General features: G+C 34.3%; 1 protein-coding gene across 3 annotated transcripts in view; it reads left to right on the top strand.

The window, feature by feature from the left end:
- Nucleotides 1-2,886: 2,886 nt before the first annotated feature.
- The window catches only part of CCDC141 (coiled-coil domain containing 141), a 56,135-nt gene continuing 31,830 nt past the window's right edge, over nt 2,887-27,191 (top strand). For all 3 annotated transcript variants that reach the window (XM_077784829.1, XM_077784827.1, XM_077784828.1), the window contains exons 1-9: nt 2,887-2,988; nt 4,409-4,531; nt 11,803-11,994; nt 13,055-13,163; nt 15,343-15,596; nt 17,809-17,928; nt 24,189-24,383; nt 24,972-25,144; nt 25,948-26,089. In XM_077784829.1, coding sequence (XP_077640955.1) covers nt 2,887-2,988; nt 4,409-4,531; nt 11,803-11,994; nt 13,055-13,163; nt 15,343-15,596; nt 17,809-17,928; nt 24,189-24,383; nt 24,972-25,144; nt 25,948-26,089 — 1,410 coding nt within the window. The remainder of the gene's footprint in view (nt 2,989-4,408; nt 4,532-11,802; nt 11,995-13,054; nt 13,164-15,342; nt 15,597-17,808; nt 17,929-24,188; nt 24,384-24,971; nt 25,145-25,947; nt 26,090-27,191) is intronic.

Here is a 27,191-nt window from a genome sequence, read left to right as displayed (position 1 = left end):
CTTCCCTTCTTTGCTGTGTATGCCTCTTCTCCCAGATTTGAGACAGGGAAGAAAGAGGAGACTTACTACATTTACAAACCAAAGTGAAGCACCTTGTGTCTTTGAGGCTGCAGGGAGTGAGCTTTGTCTCTCCCAGAGGCATTTTCATAGTGCATCAGTAGCTTAAAAGCTCTCAACAGAAACTTAAAGTCAGAGCCTTTTTCTATGTATCACTATCAAAACTGTTATTAGCATACTTTGCTTGCTATACAAGAGAAAAACCTGTGGATTGGACACCCTATGTGTTAAAATGAAGTGGAATTTATCATATTTACCTCTCAAATCCTTTTTACATACAGTTGTTTCAGATGACATTTTTTACACGAGAGAGACTTGATCTTTTTTTCTGTTTTCCTGAGATTGTTTTCTTTGTTCCTTTGTTCAGTTTTGTTGTTTCCTGTGGACAGCTGGTGAATGTTTCTTTCTTCTTGTCATTTTCTTCTTTCACACAGCAGTAGCAAAGGGAAAATACTTCTCTCTCCTGACACAAATAGCCCATCTTCCTTTGGCTACTACCAGGATTTTTGTTTGTTTCAGAAGAACAGAGAGATAAGTAAACAAGACAGAGAAAGGCATGCTTGTTAAATTTTGCTCCCTTGGACACAGCTGAAACTGCTCATCGTGCAATGCCAAAATCTGTTTTATTTCTCCCAGGGTTATGTTCTAAGATGTTTTGATTCCATGATAACTTTTCTCTGCCACTATCCTGATGTTTCTCTGTCTCTATCTTCTATGCTTAGCATAAGATGAATAAATACAATATCCATACATTTGTTATCAGACATTCTGAGTCACTTGTCTCGGTTGTTACCAAATTTGCTTATAGTCAACTTCTTGAGTGTGGCATTTTTCCCTTATTTCCAGCTGTCAGCACTATGAAAAATGATACCTCATTTAACTTGAGTGAAAAACAGCTCTTATGTCTGGCTACCCCAGGGAGATGATGGATTGGCCCAACTTGTGCCATGAAAAAATACACTTAGAATGCTCTTCTGAGAGAACAAAAGCTCAAGGACATAATACCAAAATTGGTTTGTAACTCCTTTTGTAAGAGTAAAAAGAGGTTTGCCTGTGTTTTCCTAATTAGTTTTTCCAACAGCCAGGTGCTGTTTGTCCTCCAAGTGCAGTCCTGCCTGCAGGGTAAAAAATCCAAACTTGCTTGTCTTCAGGAATGTTTTTTTGAAAGCTGAGTATTTAGCAGGATTTGTAGAATGGACCTATCTTCCATTCAAACCAAAATAGGGCTCTCTTATGTTTCAATCCTGATGTTTTCTTTAGGACTTCTGTCTCCCAGGTTTTGTGTTGGGATTAATTATCACATTTTTGTTCAGCATACTTATTACAGGAATGCATACAAATCCCAAGGAGATGTGACTAATATTTCAGTGGCAGGGTCCCTGGGTCTCTTACAGGTGTTAGAAAGTGTTTCAGAAAGTTGTGTGATACTTGTTCCTTGGTTGGCAGTTTGAGGGTTCATGGTTGTGTTTTGACACAAGGGATGGATTTTGCTTTGCCAAGCTCATTTTGTTCAGCACAAACCACAATAAAGGGCTTCTTCATATCCTGTTTGAAATTCATGGCTTGAAGGTGGTGCTCAAATTAAGAATCAAATCTGCCAATAATTGGAGGGAGGGAGAAATGAACAAACAAAAAGAAAAATCCTACCTTGATACATAAATTGAAATTCCTTATAACTACCTTAAGTTTCTTCTAATCCAAACTATTTTAGAATTTGCTTCTAGATCTTGATTCCATTGCAGGTGTGCATGTTCTTGTATGTAATTAGAAATCTAGTTTATATAAAAAGGTAATGTTTAAATGTTACATATTTTTAAACAAACCAAACAAGCAGATGCTTAGGGGAGACTTATGCATGTAGTTTCTTGGGTGGAATTGTTTTTCCAGAGTGACCTGCAAGCCTAAACACCAGTGTCACTTTCTCAGCTGTTCTGTGGAAGGAAACCCAGCAGCTGCTGTCCCATAGTGTGGGCTACTTGTGGCATGCTCTGGACTAATGGCAATAAAATTAATATGTCAAACCAATTGTAATCTAAAGGTGTCTATAATTCCCCACATTGAATAAAAAACGTAAGCAGTGTTTAAGCAGCTATTAAAGAGGTCTCCCTTATGCTCGTTTAGAACAAAATGAAGACTCTAGAAACATTTAAGATTAAATTGAGAAGTGAGTAAATTATCTTAATCTTAGAAATAAAATATCCCTTAAGGATTCAAAGTGCTTGGTTTCCTTCTCTGATTGTTATGGTCACTATACCTTTAAGTATTTTTGGATTAAAAATCCCTTCTTTTGATTTAGCATTTGATATATATATACATGCTCATCCTGTTTAAAGAGTTTGATTCAGCAGGAGAATCATATTGAACATATATTTTCAGTAGCTAGTGAAAAAGTATTTTACTGGTATAATGTGAAAATGTAGATTTGATGGTTGCATGTTTGAAACCTCGTAACACTGGGTTTGTCACTAGAGAATCAATGGAATTTTTTTTTCCTAGCTGTTTTAATTTGAGAACTTTTTAAAATTTGGTTAACCGATGTCAGGCGATGGCCATGGAAGAAGCCCTTCACACTTCAGATGGTGACAAAAAAGAACAGGCAGCTTAAATGCTACCAAACTAGGGGTGTGTCAAATCTCTCTCAAGAATGATAAACTCAATGGAGCTGTCTATTTTTAACCTCCTGTTCTTTCCTTTTGGCAGACTAATCAGTGTTAGCTGAGCCGTTTCGCTGAATGAATCCAAGCGACTCCGGTGCTTTCTGCAATGAGCAGTGGACCCTCAGAGTGTCTCAAGCCTGCTTTGATGTATGCAGTCCCCTTGTGAAACACCATGTCAGATGAAGCCAGCTCGGAGCAGAAGCCTTCTACAACAACAGTGAGCTCAGTTGCTGTGCAGGCTGGGGATGCCAGCATTGTTATAGCTGTGCTGAAGGTAAGGCACCAACTGCTGCCACGGCTGCTCTCGTCCTTCTGCTTCTCCGTCATTAATGCTTTTAAATATTCTCTGCAAATGAGGAGTTAGCATGAAACGGTACAGCAAGGCCATTTGGTTATTCAATGTCTAATAGGCTTTTCTTGCAAATTAGCACTTGTTTCTGTTCACAATTACTCTTGGTGGCTTTTTCCAATACAATAGATTTTGGTCAAAATATGTAGGGTCTTGGAAGGAATTCCTTTTACTCTGTTTAAAAAGAGTTAAATGAAGAGTGGCATAATGTGTTTAAAGCATGGTGATTGCAGTTCAGCCTCCTTGAGTTACTTTAACCTGTACTAAGTAATAATTTTACACAGTAAGTGTACAAACTCCACAGATGAAGTATTTTCTGGGGAAAAAAAAAAAGAGCTAAACTTAAAAATGAGTAGTTATTTTTTGAAAGCTGTGAATCCACCATCCCACATGTTTCAGTAAGCCTTTGTGTACATACAGTTGTGTTTATAAGTATGGAAAGGCCTGTCTTGTAAGTTGGATTCCACACCTTCAGTTGTGTGGAATTGGGCAGTGGGAGAAAATCTAGATGTTAGTAATGAATCCCAGCTGGAATTTATTGGCAGTTTGATTTTCATTCTCCAGGCAACCTGGAAAACGTGCTAGCCTCAGCCATTAGAGTATGTTTGTAATGCAGAATAAGGTGATAATGGGTTGAGTTGTCACCTAATTCAGGTGGTTATTTAGGATGGCTTACCTCAGTTGTGGGAAAGGTTTTTGAGGTTAGTTTTCACCCTTCCTGTGAGTCCATCTGCTGTTGCAGGGGAGTAATATCATTGCAAGGAGACTCAAATTGATGGTGAAGCCACTTTCCCTCTCTGTGCTGTGGAAGGAAGCATGCTAGCTTCCAGTGACATTACAGCTTCAGTCCTTATCGGCATCCTTTGGTCCCTGTCCCAAAGGCTGTTCAGTGTCCCTGCTGTTACCTGTGCAATGTCTTGTTCCATGTATTCACTGTAGAGGTACACTGGACCCATGCAATAGAAATAAGATCTGAGGATGGTTTTTTGCATCTTCTGTAATACATTTGTTACTTCTGCTTGCCCCACTCTCCCACTAAATTCACATAACTGTGTCATCTTCAGCTAAAAGGGGAGATGAGTCAGACAAAAATTTTGGCTCATTCTGATGGTTTTACTCTTCATGGGCAAAATCAATATTGGAACATCATCTGGATAACACTAGTCTGGGGTTTTGTTACATGTTTCAGATGAAGTTTGTACTGTATTCTCTGTGACTTCCTTGTGTGTATGGTCCCTGTGCTCCTATGACTATGGAAAGTACTTGTGAGCTGGGAATCCGTGTGAGTAAATAAATGAAGGAAACCTTGTGTTTTCTGAAGGCTGTAATTATTTGCTTATTACAGTGTGGAAAATGGGTGAAGCTTCAGCTAGCTGAATCAACACCAAATATATTAGAAATTGGCAGCAATCAAGATGAGACTAAAAAACTACTTCAAGATCATGAATTCCTCCTATCCAAGCTGAAGGTAAGATGTCATAAAATTCCTCAAGTCATTACAGTCCAGGTACAACAGCTGATGTAGCTGTTTGTGTCTCCTGTTGCAGTATGGTGGTTAGATTAAATTCCACATGGAAAAAAATATGTTCAGCTTTTGTCAATGTAGCAGATCTTTGATGGTCCTTGTGGGTTCTTTCCAATTCAGGATATTCTATAATTCTCTGGAAATTACACTTCTTTCCAGGAAAAATATGCTTCTGACAGCAGCAGAAAAGGCACAGTTTTTTCTACTTTATACATCAGTGTCAAGTGAAAAAATCCTATATCTAAATATAAAGGAATGTAAATTAATTTTTTTTAATTTTCCAATGTTGTGAAAAGTCTGATTATTTTATAACAGCTGTGAACACAAGCAAGCCCTTTGTAATTCTGAAGCAGATATTCCACAAACATTTTAACTGAATCTTAACTGATGTAAGTTGCATTGGTATTGATACTGTAGGATTAAAACAGCTTGTCTTGATCTAGGAATATTTTAATTAAGTGACAGTCCTAAAATCAGGTTTTGGCATTCCTGAGAGCAGATTATAACAACAGTGGCATTTGGACACTGAGTGACAGGCTTGCATTAAAGAGTTGAATCATTTTAAGTGTGGGTGTTTGACACTGAGAGAAGTCTGAAGTCACCTAAAAAGAAATGTTTTAGTGTTTTGATAGGGCAGGTTGACTTTATATATGTAGACAAATTAATTCCTCTAACAGAGAAGCTATTAAGAGTAACTTATCCATTTAATTTTTGGGGGAATTACATAAATTTGAGATCTGAAAGAACAAACATGATTTGGATAGGATAAGTATTTTATTTAATGCCAAGGACTATGTACTTCCCCAATCATTAAAAATATCCAATGAGTGTGAGGGAATTCAGTACAGTATATAGAGAATGTAGCTAATACACTGCACTGTGTGGATTTTGAAGAGTATGAAGAATTGAATTATGGAAAAACCCACCAAATACCCAAAACCAACCAAAATACCCAAATCCTAGAGAAAGATGGTTTTGCTTTCCTTTTTTATGCCAAGTGCTTCATCTTTATTGTCACTAATGCAACATTTGGGTATTCTTGGAACAAGCTGCTGTGGCCTGTTTGAGCAATTCAGAATTAACTGAGTTCTTACATCCTGATGACAGAATGAAGCTGATTCTTTCTCTCCTAATTTTCAAAAATAAATATTAAAGAGTGGGAGAAGAAAACAATTCCCGTCTCTGAAAGAAGCTCCCATCTTTTAAGAAAAGCAAGGTTTCAAATAATATTTTACAATCAGATCAAATCAGATCAGAACATTTATTATAAACTGTTAAAGAGTACTTTTCATCCATATACATTGGGAACAAGCACTAGTTATTTCATGTTTTATTCCTGTGGCTCTTTCAATTCAGCATTGATTAATGAATATTCTATGAAAGAAGTTCAAAATTACTACTTTTTCCTTAATAACATGAGCTATAAAAATAAGGGACTGCAGTGTTGTTATAATTCTTCCTGGCTGTGTGTTTTTCAGCCAAGACCATTTGTGACTTATAGCAAGTTGTTAACACTTGTCAGTAATTACATAGTCTTAAGTCACTAAACCCAGTTGTAAAAAGTTTTTTCATGATTGATCCTCAGTTTTTGAATTATTGTTTATGGTAATTATTTTCCACTTAGCATTTGATAATGAATTATACCTTAGCTGTGCAAAGATGGGTAAGAGGCAGTTTGAATTGTTTCCCCATTTATTTTTTATTGTTTTAATAAAAAAGGAAAATAAATTCTTACAGATACCCATACTTGATTTGCATATGCTCAACTTTATGGATTAGACTAACCCAATTCAAAATTAATTTTTTGTGCAGGTCAGGTAAAAATTCTTGAACAAATAATGACTCAATCATGAATCTAGTCCAGCTTAAGGCCAGGGTTAGATGATTCATACTAAATACACCTTTGGAAAAAGTAGAGACAAACCTATCAACTTTTGGAAGATAATTTATGGAATAGTTGTTCATTCTGGCATTATCCCATGTTCTTCTGTAAACTCGTTCTAGGTTTTTATCACCCCTTTGCTTTTTAACTTCATTATTTTCATCCCAGTATATTTATTGCAAGTTATAATCAAAATAGTCAGGCTAAATTCTTCTGCCAGCTCAATATGTTGAAGATTCACAGATGTAAGTAAGGACAAAGTCTGGCACAGTGATCAGTTTACATACAGTACTTCTGATGCTAGAGGAAAAAGAATGTAATCCAGCTCAGTATTTCAGGGAATTGGTTTTGACTTAGCAATGCTAACAGGTTTAGAAAAGCCCAAACAAACAGCTTGACATTTAGTAAGGCAGATGGTACTTTAAACAGCAATTGGAATAAATTTGTTGAAAGATGAAACAGTAATTTTTAGAACATTTTTGAAGTTCTTTTAATGTTCAGAATTATAGTAATAAAAATTGTTGTGTGGTCTTCTGGGCAGTAGGGAAAAACATATCCAAAATACTTTGATAGAATGCACTCTAGTTTATTCATAACTGATTTACATTTGTTCCATTAAATTTAGGAATTGGAAACACCTTACTACTTAAACAAAAAGCAGGATACAAGTTCTGAAAAGGGTTCCACTTCAAATGTTTATGGATTAGGAAACAGATGTTTTGTTATTATTAATAGAGTTGAAAGAATAAATGTTGAACAGCAAAGATTGAAACTGAGACTAAACAGAGAACATGTATACAATATTTACATCCAGGTAAAATTTCCCCTCAGGAGCCTCATCTAATAAGTTCTGATTCTAAGCCAATATATTCTGTTTCTCTTTTCCTAAATCAGACCATATCAGCAGCACCAGTTTTGTTGAAATCATCAACTTCTGTGATTTCATGGAAGTCTCTTTCCCAATATCTGCCTCATCCTTCTTTAGGTAACTTTCAGCAGGTATATATGTTCTGGAAATATGTATATGTGCATTTGGATGTCTCATTCTTCACAATTTAAAAAGAAAAATGAGAAGAATCAAACCTATAAAACCTGAGACAAAACTTCCAGGAGGTAAAATGACCTGGATTGCACTTTGCACGACATTTCTCCGCCGTTCTCCTGTGTTTCCAAGAGAAGCGCTACTTGCGGATAACGTGATTTCTTAGTGCTTGGGTCTCTCAATATTAAAACTCACTAGATATTCTGAAAAAAAAATAAAAGAAAAAGAGTGTATGTATGTCCATAAAAATGTGAAAATTCCCAATAAGGCATTCTTGGTTTGCTTCCAGAATTCTGATTTTTATAATGAGAAAGGCTGTGGCAGAACAGCCATAAAACGGAAGAGAATCCAGTCCATAAACTTAAGTTTAAAACCATTATTGTTATTAATTTGGCTCATGAACCTGAGGATTGCTCCTAAATATTTTATTTACTTTAATTTACAGAGCATAAATTGCAAAATATTAATTTATATGGTAATAGCCAAGAGAAAAAAAACTAGAAAATTACATTCTTCAAAAAGCACTAATATAATACATTAATTTTTTGCATTTGATACCTTTTAAATAAGCCTTTCAGTTATTTCAAGCAAAAATGTTTTAAAAATGCTTACTTTTAAGAGATTTTCTTATGGAAGAAATTATTTGTTAATATTTTCTGAATTATTGGCAATTAGTTGTTGAGGTGCTCAACAGTACAATTAGCATCAAAGTTCAGCAGCATTTTTATCAAACCAGAGCTGACTTTTGCAAGTGATTTAAAAAAAAAAAAAAAAAGAAAAGGAAAAGGTAAAGTGAGATGTAATAAATATCTTTTTTTCAGTGTTTGTTCAGGTCACTCATAAATTTCAATATTTATATGAAAAAAATTCCCACCAAAATAATATTTGTCTTAAGGTAGCTTTATGACTATTTTCCAGCTTCAAGTTACCAACTGTGCTGTATTATCTCAGCACTGCCTTTTAGCACTAACCGAAGGTTAATTTTAGCAGCAGCTCAGTGCTAAGAGAATGGGAGGGTAGTTTACACCTCTGAAAATTCCAAGTTATGTAGTCAGTGTACAACAGCTCAGGAAAGGCAAAAGATAATTTCCCCCTCTCATTCCTTGCTCTTTTAGCAGAAGGAAAAGTACTCTAATAATGGACTGTGAACAAATTAATACAAAAGTTATGCTATCCAACACAAATTACATGAAAGAATTTTTTGTCTTTGCTGCAATATCAGAGGCAAATGTGCCCTGAGATGGAGTGGGGGGAGAGGTGTGGCTGCACAGCAGCTGCATCAGCAGGCAGGGAGCATTCCTGCTGCAGGCCTGGGATTGCATCCACCCAGCATCCCTGCAGTCCATCTGAACCAGAACGCTGCTCCCTGTAAGCTACCGGTGCTCTTCTTTTGCTGTGGTAGAATTAAACATATCATAGATATTTAATAGAAATTGAAATTGGTCTGCTGTTTTCAGAGCAAAGCTTTTTTGACATGGTTTTACTGACAGTAACAGAAGTTGCATGTTTGCATGAGCTCGTTTTTGACTACATGCTAGGCATTCCTTGTATTGTCAGGCTTCATTCCAGCTTCTCAGAGTCCAAAAAGAAACTCTTCCATTTTTTTGTGTTCACAGGGAATGAAACATGAGATTCCAAAAGTTTTTGAAATAATTTTAAGTCTTTACTGGAAAGCTCTGTTAAGTTCACTCAATTGAAAAAAACCTCATTAAAATTCAGATTTCTGTGAAATCATTTTTTTGGTGGAAATTCACATTTTTCCTTTTCCTACACTTGCTTCTAGATCGAGAGACACAAGTTGGAAAAATGAAAATGCCAAATGGATATTAGGAAAAAAAGTTTGACCACAAATTGAATTCATTCTAGAACAGGTTGGACAGAAATGTCCTGGAATTTCCATTGTTAGGGATATTTAAAACTTCATGGGCTAAGTCCTTGAATAACTATAGCAAGGGATTAGACAGATGTCCTGAAGAGTCCTGTCCAAATTATTCCTTGGCTCTGTGTTGATAAAAGGATTATATTTCAAAGAGAAAAAGTAGAAAAACAGTAATATTGGTCTACTTCATTTAAAAACTAACTATTCACATATGTAGTCTATAGAAACTAACATAGTTGAGGATAATTTTTTTGAAAGTTCACAGTAACTAGTGGCTTTGACAGTTGTGAGAAGCATAATTGTAAATTCAAGGCAATAAAACTTTAATATCACTCTGACCATCTAGGGTATTTGAACTGTTTCTCAAAGAAAGAGTAGTTTTCTATAAAATATTCCTCTTTTTTGTTTTAAATTAGTCTGTCTTCTCAAAATGTAACTTTTTCTGTTGCAGAGGAAACAGACAACATGACAACTCTTGTGATAGTATATTAGGGTTTTTGTAGCATTACAAAATCAGCAAAATTAGCATTACAAAATAAATTATTATTTGAAGGCAATATAATACACACCCATTTTAAATGATTGAACCATATCCAATCCATGCTAAAGAAATAATTAAGTCTGTTTCTGAAAACTTTCATTAATCAGTCCTAAGCACTAAAAGACTATTACACATGAACAGTTTCATAATTTTTTTTTGTAACTTAATGCACGCTAGTTTTGCATTTCATTAAATGCAGTAGTTTGGCTTCCTTTTACCTTCTGATTTTTTTTGGCTGGATTTGAATTCATCCAATAGTAACTGAATTTTAAGAGGTGCAGGAAGCATGACTGATAACCTTTGAAGAATATTCCAGTTTTCTCTGTGTCTTAGGGATTAGCTATTCCTCACAGCTAATCAATTACTAGCCTACTTGCCAGGGATAAATGGTAATTAAGAACCTGTTCAGAAAAAAGGCTTCTAAAAGAAGAAAATCTTCTTCTTGGTCCTATACTATTTTTGTAGCATTCTTCTTGTGTAGTTAGGAAAGATTTAGCATTTGAAATGTCTTTTAAATATGTTGAAGCTGATGTAATATTAGGATAAAAGCATACCTAGTTTTGTTTCAAAATATAAAATAGTCAGCTCTTTGAAAACTAGTCTTTGCCAAGAAATTCCATGTGGAACTCAGATGTCATCTGGTTTTCTACAGTGTATTCTGAACAGCTGTGAAAGTGGTCTGATGTTTCGGTAAAATTGACCTTCTAGTGTCAAGCAGTTTGGGTGTAACATTCTGAGAATATATTATCCCCTTTTTTTAATATCAGCATTGTCATGACTATAATGCTTCTCATTAATTGATATTAAGGTGTTGAGTTAGTAAAGAGACTATCAATATCTCATATACTCATTTAATTCCCGTTATATTTGTTACAGAGTCAGTCTAGAATGTTAATAATATCTCATGTTGGATGATTAATGAATGCCACTGCTTTTACTGAGTTGTTATGCATGTAACAATTTTATGCCTCATCAAGAAGGAAACATCATAAAGGCTTCTCTTAGAGTTGAGAATCAAATTTTTATCCAGCACCATATGAATGGCTGTTTGAATTTTCTAATAAACATTTATTTTTACATTACATATTCATGTGATAGCACCTCTAATTAAAAAAAAAAATAAAGAGTGACACTTCATTAATTCATGCTCATGATAAAACCCAATATGGGGGTTGGGAAGAACACAGAAAAAATGTTAATAAATTTTTCTGACACACTGAAGATTTGTAACATAAGCTGGCTAGCAGTTATCTTTCTTGTGGTTAGATTAGGAATGAAACACAGAAGAATTATTTTGGCAGTAGAACATTATTATATGGTGGCCAGCTTGAGCAATGCAGCAAGCTGAACTTGAAACATTATATAATTTAGGTCTGTTTTTTTTTTTTTTTTTTTTGGAGAATAGGTGCTTATGTTCAAACCACTCTTGTCTGGATTGCATTGTAGTCATCAGAAATTTAAGAGAAAATTACCTCACAAAGTTCTAAAACTTATAATGTCCGGTAATATAATTTCATGACATATGAAAGAGAAATCAAAATATCTGCCCTGCTACCATTTCCAGGAAGACATGTGTTTATGGAGATGTAAAAACTTTGGAGCATAACTATTGGAGATAACATGATAAATTCTCTTAAATCTTGTTTGTATGTGAATTTCATAAAACTATTGCCTCTTAAGTGCAGTTGAAATTCAGAAGCTTGCTATAAAACATGCAGAACTGGAACTGGATATAAAGCAGGTGTAGGAGGCTTGTGGCTCCTGTGCAGACCCGCTGTAAAAATATCCTAAGACTGGTATCAGCACAGTCTTTTGGATTTTGTATACACATTTCTTATGTTTGTGCTGTTTTGGTATATTTCCTTCTCAGGCTTTGGAAGACAAGGTATGGGACCTGCTGCAGGAAGCAGACAAGGTTGCAGAGGAGAACAAAGAAAAGAGTCAGGTTTATGATGCCATGGCAGAGACCCTTGGGGATGCATGGGATGCCCTCATCATTCTGTTAGAGAAGCGACAGGCACTTCTGGAACTTACTTCAGTGTTCTTTGAAAACGCTCTGGAGGTTTGTATTTAAATGAAATAACTGCTAATTTGAAGCCACCCTCATCTTACAAGTACTCTGCCCACTGTAATTTTAATATGTTTTATACTGTTCATTGTATTCCTAAAGTTTGAGTCAAACAATAAAATTAAATTATTGGGATCCTTCCTCAAGATCCTTCCTTTTCCACCTTTCAGAAAGTGCAGGATGAAGCTGAACAAAACACCGTGTTGACTTTAAGAAATATTTTAGTCACAATGTCTCCCAAATTTATACTTGACAGAAAATGCCAAAGAAAAGTGGAACTGGACCAAACCCTAAAATATGTATTTCAGTGGCCATGGACATTCTGCAGAATAGCTTTCATTCCTTATGACTAAAATTATTTGGCATTGAAAGAACTTATTCTCAGGTGCCTTTACTGATGCACACTGATGATTGGTCACTGAAAGTTTTACACCAAAATATCCCTAATTTCATAAAGCAAACATTAGTCTAACTTGACCGTGCTTTACCTGAGACTTTGCTGTGGAGATGGACACAAAAGAAAAACTGTGTGATCCCTGTTTACCCATTTATCTCATCCTAATTCACTGATACACTCAGGGAGCTAAAGATCAACTGTCCCCACATCCTGGAACTTGAAGACTTTAATAATTCTCCCTGATAATTTTGTTTCCAGTGCCCCCTATAAATTGCAGAAGCACCCATGGGATTGCTAACTGTCCTAAGAAGCCCAAGATGAACAATCTGCTTATTATTGTATTCTGATAGTATGCATTATACAAAGAAATTAGATTTGACACAAAGCTTTGTAGGAAAGATGATTAACAAAGTGGTGAATTGTAATTATAGATTGTGTCAGCTAAAATCCTTCAATCAATCAGTACCTGAAAGAAAAAAACAACTCAGGAAGTGCATAGAGGCCACAAAGCATCTGTACCTGGCAGCCACTAAAAATGCCTTTCTCCAAGAATTTACAAATTCTCATGAACTTTCCCAATAACACAGAGATTATGATGTAGTTATGTAAAACACAATTACAGCGTGCTTCTCCCTATCTTTTGTTTCCTTAATGCAGTTTGCTGTTAAAATTGACCAAGTTGAAGATTTCCTAAAAAATGCTCAAGAGTTCGACAATATTGACTCTTTGAGAGAACTTCTTCTGCAACAAGAACATCATACAAAAGGTACAAACAGTATTCCACTCCTGATGGCATGTGGTTGTGTGCTGACTTCTTGATGGAGTAATTTTGTTTTTTAATGTGAGTATTAAAAAAAAAACCAACTTATAAAAAATATGCAGATGTTCTGTTTAGAAAAATATAATGGTGAGATAGATTTTGGCAGACTTGCTGAAAGATGTGAAATGCCTGGTTTCAAGCTAGCCCTTGCAGCTTGCCTTCAACAACTTTCCTGCACATATCTTTGCCCATAAAGTTTCTTTCACATGAATTACTTTTCTTTATTCAAGCTTTTGTGTGAAGTACCTTCTACTATATTGTGACACATTCAAATCAAAAAGAGAAAAAAGTTCTTGGAACTAATCTCATTGTGTGGCTTTTTAGACACCTTTGCAATTCCATATGGTTCTGCATTTTTTATAAGTCTTAAGACTCTGTAATTTTAATCAAATTTTAAAATTAAACTTGGCAGAATATAAATGATACTTTATTATTCACTAGTGGAGCACTAGCTAAACTGTTTTTAGCTACCTTGAATGCCAGTTATTCTTTCTGGGAGGCTGAATAGAGAATTAAACTTGGATAACACTAATATGGGTTTTGAGTCCTCCAAATAGATCTTCATGGGAACAAAGTGCTCACTGCCTACCAATTTAAACTTGGAGTATCTGGCAGCAATTTACTGCTGAAAAGATGGTTTATAACTGTAAGGATCAGATGAAATTATTTGCCAAAGTCTGCTTTGATGGAAATAAGACTTCCCTCAGATGGAGGAAAGTGGCTGCAATTTATTGACTCCTTATTCTACCCTAAAATAAGAAAAAGAAAAATTAAAAGCTGATATTGAGTCATCTGATAAAAAAACAGTGCTTTCTACAGGAAGGATAATCTCTACCCACTCCAAAGAAAGGTGTCTGAAAATACAACCCTGGCCAAGTGTTGACTCTACCAGTATGTGATAAGTAGTTTATCAAAAATGCTTATCACTCTGGAATTAAAAAAAAAAATATTTTAATATAATTGCACTCCAAAATGTAATTAAAAAAGTTAAAACTTATGAAATATTTTTGTTTACCCATTTCTATGTATGTTCAATTTTGGATGGACTGAAATGAAACATTTCTGATTAATACCACTTTTCTGGAAGGCAAGAAGTAAAATGGACAGGCTTTTTGCAGTGAGCTCATGGACACTAATCTCTTTGGTTAGCCCGTGGTGACTGAAGAACTAGAGGCCTCCCACTCTGCTTCTTCCCTAAGTGTTTTTGTCCAAGGTGGGGATTTAGGGTGCTTTGCCTTGAATTATCACTACAAGTACTCAGCTGGGAAGAGTTCGGAGTTTAAAGTTTCAGGAGGATTGCTTCTTGTTCTTTTATTGGAAGATCTTGGTAAATATTCCTTTCTTTATACTTTCCTTCATGTCTACCTTGACGCTTGTAGTGGTTTGTCTCCCCCTCTTCATCATTCTGTGCCTAAAAATATTTCCTTTTTCATTTGAAAGATTTAGAAATATTGATCATTGTCCATCCAATAGATTTGGAACTACATGACTTTCAGGAGATGGAACAAAGATAGACATGTCACTAATAAGTCCTTAAAGTGGAGTAGTTCACTTTTAACTAGAATTTTAACCCTGAATGTGTCCAGGTAAAAACTATAGAAGAAGGTAAGAGTTCCTGATACCCCTGGATTATTTATAACAACACCCAGGCATGTGAGAACTTTTTTCCCCAATGCCTGTGAGGGATGTAAAGACCTAAACTTAGCTTCACTAGTGAAAAACTGCAGAGTGTAATGACCCACAAGGAAAGCAGGGTAGAAAATTCCACTTTGGCTTACCCACAGGTTGGGAAACCATCAAAAAGAACTCTGTTTTGAGAAAACAATGACACTTCTCAGTTTTGTTTTGATGTCTCCCAGTATACCATTATATGTGTGTATATATATGTTTGTGTACACACCATTGTACTTTTGCAGGTTTACCTAAGAGCTCTCCAAATTGAAATATCTTACAATATATATATATATCTTCTAAAGTAAGCATTCATGTTCATGCAATGTATGAAAATATGTTGTGCTCATGTATGCAAATAGATAGTTTGAAAGATACATGAGTAATATTTGAAATATGATACTAGAATCACAAAGCACTCTGGGTTTTTCCTGATTAAATTCTTTTCTTGCAGAACTTTTGGAGAAGTCATTTGCTCTTTTAAACAAAAGCCATGACCTAACTCAATTCATAGAAGAATTCAAATGTGAGGGGCCAAATGCAAATCCAGAACTGATTCAAGGAGCCCACAGCAGCTGTTTGAAGATTGACAATCTCCTTGAGATGCTGCAGGACAGGAGACGCCAGCTGGACAAATTCCTCAGACATCAGCGCCAAGGACTGGAGCAGGTTCTGCAAATTTGTTTGTGGCACCAACAGGAGACCCAGGTAACACAAAAAATATCAAGGGAAATCACAGTATGAAAACCAACCCAGCAACTGTTTAACAGTACAAATAGAGAAGAAGCTTAAATATATTTATTAAGCCTATATTTCTGGGCTACTTCTGTTTGAGGAAACCCTAACTTTTGAATGTTTGACTGATGTTAGTGGGAGTTAAGGGGATACAGAGCAAAAAGAGTACTGGAGACATTCTCTGCTGCACTTAATCTAAGAGTAGCTTTTTGCTCTTTGTGTTGCTTCTGTTTTGCTAGGCACAGCTGTGTAGTCTAGAAGGATGCAAAATCTGTGTTGTTTATCCCTTACTACCAGGTTATGAAACACTGAAAATGCAACATCTCCCTTTGATCTCTAACTGGAATGTGATGATCTGATAGTCATGATTGTAACATATTCCTTATTCAGAATTTTCTATGTGTGAAAGCATATTTATTTTACATAGCTTCCATTATGAAAGTGTCAGCATCATATTTTCCGATCTCTCTTTCATTAATGAAAATCAAAGGCAGATTGGCATATTTTATGCATAATTAGTTATCTTTGGAAGAATAAAGTAATTAATCTAGTCAATAATTATTGTAAATGAAATATAAAATCTGATTCTTGAAAAACAGGAGTGATTTTAGATTTCAACCAGTCAAGGAATGCCATGTCTTTTTCTAAAATCTGTGTTAACCTTGTCTCCTTTCCCATACCTTCAGCAAAATCACTAAAAGTGGAATTTTGTGGGTTTTTTCCTGTAAAGCAAGTTAAGAATTCTCAGATATTCCTTCAGAGCTAAGGTAGCATGGTGAAATCACTCAGAGGTATTAGCTGTAGTGGAAGCCAGCTGATTAAACTCACTGTAATGGAAAGGAATATTGCCAAGTGGTAAAAGGGTGAACACTTTGCTATAACAGGGTTAAAAAATTACTTCTTCCTCTGCCTAACATTACAGATATACTGGCTTGTTTTGCTAAACCGATACACGATAAAAATCCCCCAGACCTAATTTGCAAATAAATTTTTATTTCCCTTCTAGCACAGTTTTTATTGTCCACTCCATTTATTTGGTTTTTGATGAACTCATAGTAAATTTTCTGTGAAAATGTGTTTCCAGGAAAAATGTTTCAGTCAGTGAGTACACATCTGGAGGATATACTCAAGAAATGAAGGCTTAGTATTAAAATAATTTCCTTACTTCCCTAGGTCTCTTGGACTCATAATCTTAATAATTTTTATGTGTAACTGAAAATATTTCCAATATATTTTAAAAGTATTTTAATTTTTTTTGTAATTGCTTAAATTTATTAAAAATAATGTGATTCTTCATGAGCAGATAAAACAACAAGAAAAAGTCTCTAGTGGGCTACTAATATCTGTAGAGTACAGAAATTCTTCATATGCTGCCTACAATCTAAGTATAGTGGTGATTTTCCAGACTGGAAATATTGGAGGAAGTCCTCTTGATACCAATAACTAATTCTGGATATTATCTTAAAATGTGGAACTTCACTCAGGAATTCTTGCCATGTGTTGTTAACCAAAAATGTGAGAGGTACCTACTATGAATCAAGCAGGTACAAATGCAAGTAATTCTGTGGAATTTAGAAGATTTTATTGTATACTGCACATGTTTGCTGCATATACTTGTTGAAGAGGTTTGTAAGATGTAGTAAATTTGTGCATCTACATAAGATTATTCCATACAATAGTATCCCATTGTCTTTACTGAGTTTTTCAAGCCAGGGATGGAGAGGTTCTATTAGGTCAGAAGTACTCAGATCTGTAGTATTTTACTGTATGCAAGTATTTAAGTTACTGTATGTCAAGGGATAATGTACAATATCGTTATGGTATCAAAAAACGTGCATTTATTCTGTGCAAGGCTATAACTTGATTCTTCTTTTACTGTGTTAATTCACAATCTTGATACTTGATTTTCATACTTGATGAATATATTTTTGTCTGTTTTGTCATATATATCCACTGTGTGCTTGCTTTGGTATTAGTCCTTTCCTTCTGCATTTGTTATGACAGAAATATAAATGTTTAAATAAAGCATGAACATTAGTGAACATTAGGAATGAAAAATGAAAGGAATGAAAATGTGAGTTTTTTGTTTTTGTTTTTTTTTTTTTTTTTTTTATACTGCCTTGTACATATTTTTAAAAATGGACTTCTCAAACTTCTCACTGAGTTCTTTTTATTATTTATTTAGGTAACATCTTGGTATAAGAAAAACATCAGAGATTACTTTCAGAAGCAAAACTTAGGCTCATCACTATTGGAAAATGAAGAGTTACTTCAGGAACTTGAAGAAATGGAAGTCAAAGTGAAAGTAAGAAATACCATAATTGGTTGGTGAAACAACTTTAAAAATTAGTAGCAAAACATGATCTTGGGCATTGAACAAGCACATATAGGAGCAGACATTTTCTATATGTACACGAGATATACGTCTCTATATGTCTAAATTATTTTAGTAATTTTACTGCTTTTTATGCAAGGCCTCCATATTTCTCAGATTTTTTTTTTAATTTAAAATTTAAAAAGCTACCCATAAGTTATAAGAAGAATAACCCTTGATGTTGTTTAGTTGGTTTTTCAATCTAGTGATCAACTTCCACACTGGTAATTCTCATGTAAAATCCTGTGGTGAAAAATGCATAAAAATAATTTTATTCGAATTTTAATGTTAAATTTTAAAATTTAACATTAAATTTAAATTAATTATATTTAATTTTTGTTTGATTTAATTATTTTTGTTAAATAAATTTAATAAAATTCAACATTTAAAATTTTTAAATTTTACTGTTTATAAAGGACAATATTCCAGCCATTTCTACCATAATTAATTGTCAGTGAACTGAGTACATGATTGGAAGAGGTACTTGCCCATTTATTTCTTGTGATTAAAAGTAATTGAAAATGCCACTTTCATAGTCACTATCAGTTTTCCAGAGAATAAATCTGTTATTGCCACTCATAAAAGCAAGATGATATTAAAGAAAATGTTGCTATGAGAAGAAAGAATCTTAGTATGAAATAAATGGCCTATATTTAGAACTTTTTTTAGGTAACTGAATTGTGGCATAATCAGGTAAGTGCTGCTGCTGGGTCAGGACCATTCCCCAATATATCATTTTCATGCAATTGAATTTGGATAACCCAGATGACCAAGGAGATCTTTTTCATCCATAAAGTACTCCACTAGAACGAAATGTCTTTTAAAAGGTTATTGTGGTGTTAGTAAGAGCTTCTGATTGTTCACAGATCTGTTTCCTTGTAAGCTTTGTAGTTAAATGTCACATGTTTGCCTGTTTGCATAATTAACAGGTAACTGCTTCAAGGCTGTCATGTTAACACAATACAATAATATTTCTAATGCTTCTCCAAGCAGCATGTCAAAAATACTTTTTGTTTTTAAAGGGAAGATGAGCATGTAAAGATAAATTCTTCTGAACAGACCTTTGACACAAGAAAAACAGAAAAAGCAGTAAATGAGTACACTGTGGAGTGTTTTCAGAGAGAGACACAACAATAAGTGTTCTAAAGCATTGCTGAATTTTAACCAAATAATAATCAGTATTTCCCACATTTCATTTTCACAGGCTATTCTTGTAATTAGGCTATCTGAATTAGAAATTAGGGTGTAAGTGCAGAAAGGAAAACACGCATTTTCATTTTTTATAATAACATTTTTCATGGTTGAGTATCTAGAAATTAACTTATAATAATAACACTTATTACAATTTAACCTAAAAATTCTTCTCCCACACATTATGCAATAGATCATTGATATAATTTTAATTAATTTCTTTTTTAATGAGATAATTTTGAAGTGTTTAGCATTAAATGTTTTTGTTACACATCCATGTGAATTATGATTTTGAGCATCTTATTTTTAAGCCTTCTGCAATTCTTACTATCAGCATGTTCTAACAGAGAGAAATTAAATTCTTGAAGGGAATATTACTGAACATGTAGGTTTTGCTTATGATGTGCAGAAGAGTGGCCATGTTGAAGCTGCATGCTGAAAATATAATTGAGAAAGTTGTGAGTTATGGGGCTTGGAGAAAGCTGTGAGTTATAGGCATTGGTTTTTGCAGCACTGAATGCAGATGTTGAAAACAGAATAAAGGAGGAACCTGCTCCAAAGTAGCATAAATAAATATTTTCAAGTACCATTTCATATGTGTACTGTAGCTCAGAGCAAAATGTTTGTGTGCAGTAGATATGCAGAGCAAGTTCAATGTTCTCACAGGGAATGGAAATTTCCAATGTCTGAAATTTCACACAACGTGTTTACTTACATCTATTGTTGTATTAGGTTAAACGGCAGAAATGGTTTCTTAAATTGTTCAGAGGCCAGCCTAAGAGGGTTTTACAGGCCTAGCATTTAATTTATGAGGCTGGGCTGAGAAGAGAAAGGAGAATGATTAATTGTTATTATTATTTTCTCAATCTGGTGTCTGATGTTGAACTTCACCTTGCTAAGAGATAAAACCCATAAAAACCTTATCACTAGTTTGTAAAATTATCAAGACCAAAAACAAACCCAAGAAATCATAACTGGGGAAAAAAGCCCTCAACCCCCACAGACTTTAAAAGAATCCTCCTGCCTCCCATTCCTGCAAGGACCTTCCCAGCTCCCCCCAGCTGTTGCCACCAAGATCTGGGAGAAGAGGCACATTTAGAGCTCGTGTTTCAATCAAGGAGTGCTGGCACTGATTACCTGCTTGCTGTTACATTTCTGCGTGCCTTGGAGGTGCTTGACATGGTAAAGAAGAACTGCTAGCACCACTTTGTGGCCAAATAATTTTCAACATATCTCAGCAATTTTCTGGGACAAACTTTACAAACTTTGAATTATTTTTTGCTCTTTCTGCTTGTTGATTTTATCAGCTCACTGTTAAATACACTGCTACAGCCATTCACTGAGCTTCCCAAAAGACACAGTATATGGTAATGGTCATAGCAGCTCACAGCCCCTTGTGGTTTTATTAGTGCCCACCACTTCTTTTGAAATTTGATTATAATATAATATGACTATATTAGTAGTTATACTGCAATGTAGTTCTTGAAGGGGAAAGCCTTTCAAATATTCATGAAGACTAAATTATCAATGTGCTGATGTATGCAATGAACAGGCAGGTTCAGGGCTCAGAAAAAATCAGTTGTGGATATTTTTGCATATGAGAGAATAAGCTAATTTATCACACATTCTGGAAGAAATGCTTTTATGTTTAACTTACTTATGTTTTAATTGCTGCTTTATCTAATATGTGGATCATAATCTGAAGTCAAATAAATGTGTTTCAAAGCTTAAGCGTAGAACATTACAGTGAAAAAAACTTTTATACAGCTTCTGAGGTTTTAATTCAAAGTTCAAATGTTTTATTGTATGGACAAGAAAATCAATTTATCCCACAATAATTGTTTAATAACAAGGTAAATTTTTAGGTATTTATTTCCACATTTTTCCTCCCAGACTTGTGCTGAATATTTTAAAATAAAAAAATTGTCAAGATTTTTAATTTAAGCTACAGTATTTTTAATTCATCAGTTTTAACACTCCTGAAAAATACCTGTTTAATCAAAGAACCTAGAAAGGACTCATTTTCCTTGCCAAATGGAATAGTAAAAGTGAGTTTTTAAGACTTACTTAGTGTGAGGAAAACAATAGTGACAAGAGCTAAGGAGGCACATTCAACGTGTCTTTAATGTGTCAGAGCAATTCACAAGCATCTCCCGGTAAATTGAAAAGTCAATGAAGGAGTAGGCTGTGTGTGCCTTTCAAGGAAAATGAGTAGGAAATATGTTAGTGCTGACTGGCAGACTTATGAATTTAACATGTTGGGGTCTGAAGAACAGAAGAACCTAAGATTTTTCCACTGAGTTTTTATGTCCTGTTGATGGAAAGCCCAGTCTTTTTATGTATAGAAACATTTCCTTATAAATAGAAAGCTGAAAATGAAGCTGTCACTAGCTGTTTTATAGAAAATTCAACCGACTGAGGAATGTTTAAACAAGATAGCAAATGAGTCTAACCAAATTTAATACCCTCAGAAAGTGTGAAAAGTTGTAATATTTGTGGAATGTTTTAAAATATAAATTATTATAATAAATTGGGATTTTGAGCTTGTGTGAAAACTTAGAGATGAGCCTTGCCTCAATATAAACAAGGCAAAGTTTAATATCTGATTTTAGATCACCTAAAAGCTGCTGTTGGGCATCTTGTACCAAACAAATTTATGAATTTTGTTACAATGAAATACTCTTACATGGAATAATTGCACTGTAAGTTGATTCATTTTCTTATTATAAGTCTTGCCTGCTATAATTATAATTTAAACATATAATACACTGGAACAATTCAGAACTTCTGTTTTTCCATATTTGCTTCTAAGCTAAATATGGACAATTTTCTTTCCACTTGTTAAAATGTTACATGTGAGTTTTCATTCTTGCATAAAATATTATTTTTTAATTATGATACAAATAAAAATAATAGCAAAATGAGGATTCACATATTCAGCTGCACTTTTCTTGCCATTTTTGTGGTAAATTATTATTAATCCCAGTTCAAAGTGCCTAACTTCAGGCTTGTTTTCTAATTACCATGAATATCTATATGTTTAAATGTAAGTAAAATTACTTACATTTAAAATTATCATTAAAATCTGACCATGCAATTCATACCAGTCATTCCAGGAAGATGACAATTGGAAGATGAAAATGTTGCAGCGCTGATATAATTGGAAATCAAGTCACTTCAGCTGTGTCTATAGGGACACCTCCTTACTATTGTTTCCCCCCAAGATAAATTTGTCAGGTAAAAAGTAACAAATACAGCACAGCAGACTGTGATTTATTATGCCTAAAATCCTCATTCTTGCTTAATATTGCTTAGGATAGAGAGACAAAGGATTTTATGAGAGGGGAACTGTGCATTAAATAATAGAGTGCAAAGTTTCACTTAATTAAAAGTACAGGTTGAAGATTATTGCATCCAGATGTCTGTAATGGTCATTATTTTAATTTGAAAAAGAAGTTTTAAAAATTAGAAAGATTTTGCTACAGCTGTTTATCAGAAATAGATACAATGAAAAGAAAACTTGCTTTTCTTGTTCTCACGATCCATCTCTCTTGATTTCAGTAGGAAGCTGAGAGTATCCAAGTCAAGACATTTAGGGGATTTTTTTGAGTATTTTCTTGAGAAAATGAGCAATTTCTTTGCAGAATATTCTCAACCAGCAGTATTTTAAGAAGCATAGAAGGAAATACAGTGGGCTGGATTTGGCCTTCAGATGCTTATCTTGGGAAGAGATGAACTTTGAACTTTAAAAATATCTGAGAAGACTTTTCCTCCACGTTCCCTTGTGGAAGGAAAGAAGAGTTAAAATGAGTGAGACAAATTTGCATTTTTTTTAGGCACACAGTGCAGGTATATTGAAGCACAACCAGAAACACAAAAATAAAACAAAGATAGGTTTGTTGAAATATATGAAATTAATCTTCTTACTAAAGCCCTTAAAATCTGATTGAAACATTTTAAGGCTATTGAATTTTTTTTATGGTAACACTTTTTTAGAATTGGTAATACTATAAAGTTAACTTTAACTAAAAGTTAAAGGCAAAAGTAGATTTAATATTAAAAAAGTGATAAGAAGCAATAATTTAGTTCTACAGCTTTTTACTGTTGCTTCGTCTTTCCATGGCAGAAAGGTGGGATTATTCACCACAGTAGAGAAATAACATTCCAAAAGCTGATTTATATTTGGGTCACTACAGTAGAAGCACAAGTCAGTTCAGTGTAAATAATTGAAAAAAGAAAGAGGAGTTAAATAGGCAATCAGTTATAATTAACTTAATGTGCTTCCAAATGTTGCAATGTAGACCAAAAACCTATATACAAACTTGTACTGATTCAGCAGAATCCATTTTAAAGCACTTTATTCTTAAAGTACCTGGCTCAATTGTCAGAAATGTTTCCGACTCTATGGCTTGGAATTCTTAAGTGTAATCTTCCTTTTTTTCCTTCTGTCACTACCACTAGAAAGGTTCATGATCAGATAAGATAGAGATATTTTTTGAGTGAACTTAAGATTTTTTTGTAGGAAATCAGGGAAACTGCAATGGAGAATGCCAAGGATGATGGCACAACCTGCTGTAAGGGAGGGTCATTTGATTGAAGGGATTACCAGATATCTCTTAGCAGAAATTCTGTCACTGCAAGCAGCTATTGTCTAGGCAATATTTTAATTTGTTCTTGACTAAATAGGTGGGCTGAAGGGCTGTTTGCCATAAGAGTGTGGTCTTACCAGGAGATTTCTTGTCTTTCTTCTCCCGACAATTTTTCCCAGCAGACACCTTAGTAACTGTCAAACTGTGTCAAAAATGTAGAATGCCACTGCTGGAAACTCCTATCACTAAAACCATTATTTGCTGGGAAGCCCCTCCTAGTAAAAATACTGTTTTAAGTAATGATAGCTTTCACGCCTATAAAAATACACATTTTCCAATGCTTATATTATTACCATGTCAGTATATTATTTTTCTATGTGTAGTTGACTATAGTGGAATTTTCCCCACTAGGAATGGAATTACACTGTGGAACAATTGGAAGGTGAAGCATTTAGGATCTTGCTTTCAGAGGACTATACAGAAAAAGAACACCTAAAACTTGCAAATCAGAAAATCTGTCTGTTGCAAGAAGAAGTGTGCTTCCACATGGAAGAAAGGAAAGCCCTGCTGCAAGAGGCCAATGACTTCTTTCATGCTGCTGGCAAGGTAAGTAAGAAGCCAAGTGTGTTATAATAACCTGACAATGAAACTATTAGTGTGCTCTTGAAGGCTGGTGGATGTGGGATTATGCAAACAGTAGGCTAAGCAAATTGAAGTGAAAAAATTCAAATCCAATTACCTTTTTCATATGACTTTTTGCCTCAAACTTATATCCAAAATGGCAAATCCATTCAAAAATATATTCTCTTTTTTATTTCCTTTAAGTATATTCAGTGCTTGGTTTGGAAATAAGATATTAGGGATTTTTTTTTTTTTTTGCCAAGAATTGGGCTTTAAGGTTGTTTTCTGGGAGCACCAGAAACAATCCCTATACTTGCAGTGGTCTCCACAGGACCTAATTATAATCAGTATTATTAATAATGAAATCTTTTTTTCCAAAAATCCTTCTGTTAGAAGACTATTTAGAAAAGTTTATATTTTAGACTATTCAAAGACCAAATGGTCTTGTATTTTTTTCAGGTATGTTTTTTTTTTAAATCATTTATAGAGGTCTAAAACCCAGATAATTTCCAATTATGGTTTCAACAGAAATATAGATATGTTTTAACATATGTTTCTCTTTTTTTCCTTCAGGTACTTGATGGTCTTGAAAGTATTGAGAATTACCATAAAATCTCTATTTCTGAAGGCTTACATTTACCTGTATTGACACTGAAGTACAAGGAATTGCAGGAAGCAATTAAAGGTTGTACAGCAACTACCATGCAGAAGGGGCAAACTTTAGTTAATAAAGCAGATTCGCACAGGTATTAACATAAGTGTCTTATGGAAGTAAATTTATGAAAAAAAATATTTTGAAAATGTTAATTTTACAAAAATTCTTATGATTAATATAAATTTAAGTAGGAAATAACTTGATGTGTGGGGAGAGGGGGTTACTATCAAAATTTCAGTTCTTAATTGTATGAGGTAACTTCTTTACAAGCTAAAGTGGAATGCCTCAAGTATTCAGGTTCTGAATTTCTTCCCGATATTATGTTTTAAGTTATAATGCAAGCCACTGTTTTGTAAATTGGTGGGGATTTTTCTCCCATTAAAATAACATCCTTAAGGAGAGGTTGACTTAGAATGTATATGGCATTCTTTTTATCAGCTACTGTAAAAACAGTAAAATATTTTGGAATCCAAAGAAAACATTTTTTCAAATAGAACTGGTATGCCATATATTTTCCCTTTTAAGCTCTTCCATTTGTCATTTTAGTTTTTAGATAGTATAGCTAGAGTGAAAAGGGAAATGAGTTATTTGTCAGTGAATCAGGCTATGTGTCTCGTGAGAATTAATATATCTGTCTTGTGTATCAACCTTAGGCACTGGTGACAAATTATTTGTTTGGAAATTTCATTCCTGTGTTTTGCTAATTATCAATTTAATTTTAATTAATTTTAATATTTTTCTTGCTTATTATTCTTTTAAGGGTGACAGTTTAAAAATTATAAGTTACTCATCATACAAATCAACAGAATGAGTATTGTTTTTTTTAAATCATAATCATCCTCGATCTTAAGCAAAAAAAGAGAAATAAATGAGAGTTCTACTTTTCTATTTTAGCTCTTGGGTGGCAGGAATTCAGAAAATGATGGAATATATTCAAAAAAAAGTAGATCAATTAAACAGCCAGTGTCCAGATTATGAAGAATTTACTTTGAAGAAACAACAATGGACTGCTTCGCTTGAAGATCATCTGAGTAAGGTACATCATAGATTCATAGAATGGTTTAGGTTGAGAAGGACCTTAAAGAACATCTCATTCCAACCCCTCTGCTATGGGCAAGGACACTTCCACTCAACCATGTGGCTCAAAGCCCCATCCAGCCCGGTCTTGGATGCTCCTGGGGACAGGGCAGCCACAGCTTCTCTGGGCAGCCTGTGCCAGTGTCTTACCACCCTCCTAGTGAAGAATTTCTCCTGTGTATCTAATCTAGACCTACCTGGTTTCAGTTTGAAGCCATTGTCCCTTGTTCTGTCACTCTAAGTCACCCCTGAGCTTTCTTATAGGCCCCTTTAGTTACTGCAAGGGTCTCCTACAAAGTCTCCTGCCCTCCAGGCTGAACAACTGCAGCTCTCTCAGCCTGTCACCATAGACGTGCTCCAGCATTCTGATCATCTTGTGATGGCTATTGTCATCACTGTAGCACATCTTCTTAGTGCATTCATGAACAGTGCATTGTATTTCCATAATTTAGCTATAGTGAATATTGAAGTTGAATCAAATAATATTAAGTTTTTTAGAGAGAGCACAGTTATAGTTAGAATGCTGAATGCTCTTATCAACACAAAGAAACCAAAAGCTGTTCTGAAAAACTGAGCCATTTCCACAAGCACATTTTACTAGTGATGTTCAATTAAGCATGAATTTGCTTGGATAATGAACTATTATAATTTGTTCTTTCAGAAAAGTGAGCAATCAGTCCTGTGACCCATAAGCAGGTTTCTTATACTGTTTCTGTCTTCTGTTTTATGTGGCTGAAGATAAAAATTAAAGTGTGGCAAGAATTGAGGTTTAATAAGCACAGTGACTGAATCACAGCAAATTTTCAATAAATGTGAAGCAGACTAGATTCTATTCACTATAAAAAATTCCTTTTGTTAATTAAGGTATTGATGCATCAAGGACATAACCTTCTTTAAATGGTTGAATGTCATATAGTACTACAGACCTTCTAAATGACTTGTTAAAAATGGAATAGACAAATAGCTCCTAAATAAGTTTCCATGTGTAAATTCAAATTTAAAAAAGTATAGTCTTTTAGCATAGATGAGAAAAGTAAGTAAAATTTAATGGCTGAATAATT

The sequence above is a fragment of the Lonchura striata genome, chromosome 8 (assembly GCF_046129695.1).
Source record: "Lonchura striata isolate bLonStr1 chromosome 8, bLonStr1.mat, whole genome shotgun sequence".
NCBI lineage: Eukaryota > Metazoa > Chordata > Aves > Passeriformes > Estrildidae > Lonchura > Lonchura striata.
This window is presented reverse-complemented; position numbering and strand designations above follow the sequence as displayed.